The sequence below is a fragment of the Sinocyclocheilus anshuiensis genome, unplaced genomic scaffold (genome assembly GCF_001515605.1).
Source record: "Sinocyclocheilus anshuiensis isolate Anshui unplaced genomic scaffold, SAMN03320099.WGS_v1.1 scaffold182, whole genome shotgun sequence".
Classification (NCBI taxonomy): Eukaryota; Metazoa; Chordata; class Actinopteri; order Cypriniformes; family Cyprinidae; genus Sinocyclocheilus; species Sinocyclocheilus anshuiensis.
In genome coordinates, this window is record NW_015547632.1 from 302957 (window position 1) to 310459 (window position 7503).

Below are 7503 nucleotides of genomic sequence, written 5' to 3' on the forward strand. Positions count from 1 at the left end.
ACAGGTTCTTATACGGTAGTGGTGCTATATAGCACCTTAACCACTCCAAAGAACCGCTGAAGAACCTTTTTTTTTAGAGTGTAGGACTTTGCTGAGGAACCCTTATGCTCAGAAACGGCCCTGGTTACAATATAAACACATGGAGTTATTTATATCTCACCTACAATAATGTACAGTATTTGAAAAATAATGTGTTTTTTGAACATTAAAGCATGTCAACATATTCGGTTACACCAAATACACAAAATAATGATCTTTAAAAAAGCATCATATGACCCCTTTAAGATATCAGCACAATAACACTCTCAGCAAAATATCGTCTAATTATCTTTATCGATAAAATCCCAGAAGATATTGAGATATCATTTTTTGTCAATATCGCACACCCCTAGTACTGACACAAAATGATTTGCAACGGTCGCTTTGTCACGTCCAGTGTAGACAGCCTCAGACTGTTGGTTTATTTCCGGTTTGGTTTATTTAGTTGGTTTATTTTTTTTGGGCTAGTATAAGTTATGAATGGCCGGTAACTTAAAAATTTAGTAGCCAAATTGGCTGGTAAGTGGAAAAAGTTCATTTCAATCCCTGATCACCAGCACAACATAGTCATCCGCCCACTCTAATAAGTTCAGTAGCCCCGTCATACTCTGGTACAAGTGACTGTCCAGTCTTTAAAGCCCTGACTTTCAGTGGAAATTAGTCACCTTGAACCTATGCCAGAAGGAGCTTCTCTGCTTAAATGTAATAAGAGGCCTTGCCAGGGGAGTCAGTGGATGTGGCAGCCACCCCATGCAGGGACCTAACGGTGTCCTGGACCAGTTCTTGATATGTGTGAAATTGATTTGGGTCAAGGAGTGAACAACTAGGCACCGAAACAGATAAAATAATAAAAGCAGCCTTCTTTGATTCAATGAGGTTGCCTCTTCCTCAGTTTTGGGTATGGACGGCCACTTGTTGATTGGTTGAATCAGGAAGGCTGGTCCTGAGCTCCTCTGATAAGGGCCTGCCAACTTTTTTAGTGCAAGACTGTGTGATGTGGTCGGTTGATAGCTGAATCATACCTCCATTCATAAATATTTGTGAGGGTTTGTATCATCTGGGATTGGTGTGCTGTGAAGGCAGTTATCCACATAGAATGAATCTTCCACTATGTCATTTAAGTCAGCCATATCACTTCGGTGTTGGAGGGTATAAACAATGCAACATGGGCCGCAAGTAGTACTAAATAGAAGCATATGCCACTTATATGTCCAGTTGCATCTCCCTGTGCATTGTCTCTCCAAAGGAACCACAGCACTGGCTTGCATACCTGTTGGAACATACCTTTGACGTTTTTGCTAATGGCAATGATATGTTGACGGAACCTCAGGAGGACACCTCAGGATCATTCAGAGATTATCCCTGATGCTGAAAAGAACAGTTAAAGACACTTCTGCCTTTACCATTGTGTTGCACCATATGGTGTGGAATGAACCGAGACTTTGCTATTTTGCATTCCTCCTCTACAGTTATCTTAGCCAAATACCCAGCTGACTTCACTTCACAATTTCAGGGCAGTAAGCCTCCACTCTCTAAGGATCTTGTGCCAGTCTGCACTTGGTGCTTCGTAAACTGGGGAGCACAGCCTCTTTACCTGGCATAGCGTAGTACATGAACACCATCCACATTCACTCTGATGTTGCATTTTGTAGCAGGGTGTAAGCATTTTGATCCTGTTTAGACCTAGTGACCATCTTGTCATTGTACAGGAGAGTATCATCTTGCCAGAGCCTTTCCATATGCTGAAAGAGATCATATGGACTGCTCCTGGGAACGCATTGGATCCATCGTTCCCAGGAGAGACCATCCAAGCTGTGTGCAGACAGCAGTGGGTCCCCCTATTTGGTCCTTTGCATGTGGACTGAATTGTTGTTAGGATGTGAGGCATCAGGTCTGGCCCAATAAGGAGCAATGTCTTCACCCGGTCTGCAGGAAGCAAGCTGTGCTCTGCAAGATACAGACCTGTGTGATTGAATACGTTATGTATAGCAAACAACTTTTTGGACTTGGAGACTGAGAAAGTGACACCTCAGAGAAAGTGATGACCCTTCAACTTTAGTGTGACATTGCTAAATTGTCTGCAAGGGAAGCAACTCAGGACTACTGGCAGGCTTACCATAAGAACAGCCCTGGAGATGTCATTGGAGTCATGAAGGACTCTGAGTTGTAACTCTTTGCAGACCTTTTATGGATTCTTGAGGTTGCAGGTGCCTACTACATTGGCCAAGCCACATCTCCAGCAGCGCTTTACCTCTTTAATCCAGGTGACACTCTGGGTAGTGGTCAACTTCTTGAATTGAAGTATCACTTTTATAGAGATCAGCATTCCTGTAGTTTAAACAGTAGACCATGGTGCTAGCAACGCCAAGGTCATGAGTTTGATTCCCACGGAATGCATGAACCGATTAACTGGTGTGTTGTTTAAATGCAGTGTTACAGGTAACAGATGCAGGTAATCACAGATGCTCAGTTCTCTCTCATATAACACAAACATCCTGGATAACAGCCCAAGCAGTTGTTGCTAGTTCTAAAGTGTTACATCTGTTGAGGTTTCAAAGACAGATTCAAGTCCATGGTAGAAGAAAGAAGTTTCATACAAAAGAGAGTTTTTTGGGACACTCTCTGGTTTTTCCTTAGTTATGTAAATATTTATTTCATGAAACTTATGTATAAAATCAATATCACACTTCTGCTTGTGTGATAAAGCTCATATGAATAAATATATCTGCAATAATCTTTAGCTGCTAATGTTCACAGGATTTAATTTATTGTTAAATAATTCTGTATATGGTAAATTATGGCATTTTCAATAAAAAGTCATTGGTTTGTTAGAGTGAGTGATGAGAAGTGTCTGAAATTGTTCCAAGACGGCGGATGATAGGACTTATATAGGGTGTATTGGCTACTTTCTAGTATAGCAGCTTAAAGTAGTCTACAAATCTATTTCAGTTTACATTTGTGATATGATTGTTGCAGCATTCTGTCAATGTAAGGGCCCATTCACAGCAAAAAATTATAACTATAATGTTAACTACATTAGCGTCTACACTCTTGTTAACCAACTCTGTTTATTCTGGTGCTCTATTTAAGCTGGTGCTACAGTTATATTCTGAGAAGAATAGATATGTGGACTTCTCTTAGAGTTAGGAGTCTCTTAGTTATAACTTTATCGTTATCATTATTATCAGTTATAATTTTAGTGTAAACATGTCTTATGTCTATAGGAATTTTAGCTTGTTTTTAATTCTGTAAGGTCTGATGTAAGTATGATAGATGTAGCTTGAAAGCTTTACACATTCCAGACCCAGATTTGCAGTGTAGTACATCAGAAATAGAAAGGAACATCCATTTACTGTCGGCAACACAACACAACACATCCAGTATAGACAGCATAATTTCCAAGCTATTGTCAAGCCAACATGATTAACATTTATGTTTTTTATTTATGTTTAAATTAACATTTAACAGTTTATGTTTTCTTTATAGATATCGACTTGTTCCTTATGGAAACCATTCCTATTTGGAATCTCTCACAGATAAGTCCAAGGTGGGTGCCACATATAAACTTTGATTAATATATGAAGGAGAAGGAAAAATAATTGTATTTTTGAGTTTTTGAGCAATAGTGATGGAATTTATACAGGTGCGACATTGTAAAAGTGCATGACTGGTTCTTGCTCTAGAGAGAGTCTCATTTACATCTTATTTAAAGGCAGGGAAGGTGAGTTGGTTTAAAATAATTTTTGCTATGCTGGTTGAAAGTCTCTTCACATCCTGATAGCAATCACGAAGTTAAGTTTTCTAAATGTATTTAGATGTATTTATATTGTCTGTGGAAGGTGTAGGACCATAAAATTTTCATCCAATCATATCCCTCAGTCTGAGGGCTATGATAGGCTATCCTACTTGCCTGTCAATGTATGTATTTGCATACCTCCGTGCTCTCTGTTCGTGCAGCCATGATACATCATCAGCATGTTCCATTACGCTATTGCAGACCGAGTGAGAATGGAAGCCGTCATTATTGTAATATAATGTGTGAATGTTTTCTCACCGGTGAATGAGACACGAGGTAATCTGACAGTGTTACATTCAACCCTCCTCCATCGCTGTCTCTCATCATGTCGCTGGTTAGCCTTTGCTTAGCTTGTGTGTGTTCATGTGTTTTGGAGGAGGCGTGGCTCTTGCTAACCTTTCTGAAATCACCTACCCTACCTTTAAGTCTCATTCGCCCTTGTGATATCACAAATCCCACAAGCCATTTTTTGGAGCTTATACTTATTGGATGTTTTAATGGTATAATGACCTCTTATATGTCAAAAGATATAGAAAAATATTTATGCCATGATGTATCTGGCTGACTTTAAGACGTGTCTGACAGTGTTTACATTTATTTTGCATCATAATTTTATTCAAAAAATGCAATTGCATTTGTGCTAAGCTGCATTCCATGAACACTCTTAAAGAGAGCATGTGCACACAAATGCACTTAAGCATTTGTCAATAGTTGACTGTCAGTCCGTTATATTTATATATTGAATACTATATTCCAGAATACACAATGGTCTTGTGGGGTTTTCAGAAAGGAAAATACTCTTGCAGTGGAATGTAAAGTTTTAGGAAGGTATATTACATAGGAATGATCACTACTATATGGAGGAAGACACCCTTATGTTGTTACTACAAAAAGACAGTATGGTTATATCTTCTTATTTTGGCATCAACTTTCTTTTAACATCACTACAGTCAGTCGTTTTCAGCTCGACATGGCAGCCACCAAGATGAAACATTTTCTCCTAGAATAGTGTTAAAACTGAAATCTTAATCTCATGTGAGTGTAGATCATCAACTGGTTTTTCATAAGTACTGTTCTATTCTTGAAAGTAAAAACTAAAAAAAGCCAGTAAAGGAAATGAATAGGTCATGAAGAGGTTATTTGCATTTCCTAGTGGGCTTAATTCTATTATCAGGGAGACACATTCTTTCCTTTAAAACTGTATTGGAGGAAATGTACTGTTAACATCAGCATATTTTACTTGTTTCCTGTTGTAGGAGTTGCCGTTGTATTGCTCAGGTGGTCTCAGATTTTTCTGGGATAATAAATTTGACCATGCTATGGTGGCCTTCCTTGACTGTGTCCAGCAGTTTAAAGATGAGGTGGAGAAGGGCGACACAGGCTTTTGTCTGCCATATAGGTGAGAATATCCAGAACACAAATTTATATAACAAAAATGGCATGTCATTACAGACCATCAGGCTTTTGCAATATGTAACTCTAGCTGATGCAAGGGAAAGCTACGGAGCACCTAAAGGGACATGGTGGTGGGAAAAAAATTCGGGGTGAGAGGAAATTTGTTTTGCGTTCTCTTGCAAAACTTTTGCGTTGCCTCGCAAAGATATTTGCGTTCCCTCGCAAAACTTTTGCGTTCTCACACTTCCTGTTTACTTTACAGCTTGTAAGTTAGTGGTTCGTACAGCTCGTACGTTCATAATGGAGCGGTCCATAGAGTTTTCTTTTAAACTTGGACTCAATTTCAAATACAGTCAGCTTTGCTTATAGTTTAAGGTACGGTTTTGGGACATTCTAAAACGCTTAATGTGGCTTAATGTAGGCTACTATAACAGTGACACTGGAGGCCCAATTCGGTATTAGGCCTAATAAATACTATTAATACTAATAACAATTGTAATATTAATGACCTCATTAATTACTATCAGTAAAGCAGATAGCCATAATGCAACGTTTCTCCCCCATTTAAAACCGTTAGGCTACAGAAAACGCTTAAGGGAGGCTAATGGACGAAGACGGTAGCCTATAGGCTAAAACCAAAATATGTTGCACAGTTTATTAATAAAATATAGCATATTATGCACAGGAAAGCAGACAAGCCCAGAATAGCTATAAACAAGCCAAAACCTAATTTAAAGTGAAACTGAACGTATGGGCTCATGTACCGCTCTTATTCAGCACAAATCCAAATGTTTCCATATTCGCAATGTATTTGAAGCTAAACCATTATTTATTAAATTAACTGGGCTTTGTACGTTCCAATATCGAAGGGAAAAAAATCATAATGAACAAAAATATGCCGCACATGAGTGGACCGGGCTCACGCTGTACGGCACAGACTATAATACAGATTATTTAAATTGACTGTGTAACATTTTATCTGTATTGGTGATTCTATGTTTTATTTTAATAATGAACAGGCCAAATGTGACATTGATTTTATATAACAGTTCAACAAAAAAGGCAATATTAAGTGTACATTTTAAATGTAGCCTACATTTAAAACACAATATTGTCAATATTGTTTGTTATATTTTACAAGGAAATAATAGTTCCAACGAAATCCGCAACAGAACTGGTGTGCGTCTCCAAGCAACAGCAGTGTTTCGTTAGAGAATGAATCTGCAGCTTTGAATGATTCGGAGAGTACTGATAAATCAGAACTGATTAATAACCCTTTCATAACTACAACCAATTCCGTCGATTTTCCGTTAGTTTTGAATGGCGTGCCTGACGTTTGATCAACGTTACCCGATGAGCAAAACGATGCTGGATCGACGTCGGAGATCAACGTCATTTCGACGCCACGAGAAACATCGATTCTACGTTGATTCTATGTTAGTTTGCGATCTGGGTCGTTACTGAATGAATGAATGCTTCGCCTTGCTCATTAGACAGTGACTTGCCACCACCTACTGGCGATTTTAGTTTTGAATCTAGAAGTATAACTTCGTTTTGCCATCATTTATTGCTTTATTTATTAATAATACACTTAATGAAATGTGAAGAATATGACATAAAACATGACATACAATTAATAAGGCTAGAAAAACGTTGCCTCTATAACAGTAAAAATTTACATGGAAATCAATTTAAGGGGGCAAATATTGTCCCTTAATGGAAAAGGTGTGACTGCGGTCTAAGTGGGGGTACTCAGAAGAATGTTAGGCTAAATGCCCTAGGGGGTACGCCATTGTAAAATATTTGAGAACCACTGGCTTAATGGATTACTGCGTTGATTGCCTGTAGTATATTTTTAATTAAATATAAAATTTGGGCTTTTTATATCACTGTCTTCGTATATTAAGCCACGTTAAGCGCGGTTTTCTATGGGGAAGAAAACGCTTATCATGCAATTCAGCTCCTATGGGCTCATCTGTTTGCATGTACACAGACTATATTTTTAATAAGTTCTATAGCATATTTGGTCTTTTTTTGAATCACCGTCTTCATTAAGCCGCGTTTTCTTTATGGGAGGAAAACGCTTCTGTTCTTACCTGCTTTCATGTATAATTTATTAATAAACTGTATACCGAATTTGGCCTTTTTATACCACTATCTTAGTCCATTAATTAAGCATTTTCTTTCTATGAGGGATACTCTTAAAGTGCAATTCAATTTACCGGGTTACGTTCATATTCTGGGCTATTCTGCTTGTCTGTATGCTTTATTAA

General features: G+C 38.1%; 1 protein-coding gene across 1 annotated transcript in view; it reads left to right on the plus strand.

Moving 5' to 3' along the window:
* becn1 (beclin 1, autophagy related) overlaps positions 1 to 7503 on the plus strand; it is a 105952-nt gene that overhangs the window by 92756 nt on the left and 5693 nt on the right. The window contains exons 7-8 of the mRNA XM_016503903.1: positions 3526 to 3586; positions 5092 to 5234. Coding sequence (XP_016359389.1) covers positions 3526 to 3586; positions 5092 to 5234 — 204 coding nt within the window. The remainder of the gene's footprint in view (positions 1 to 3525; positions 3587 to 5091; positions 5235 to 7503) is intronic.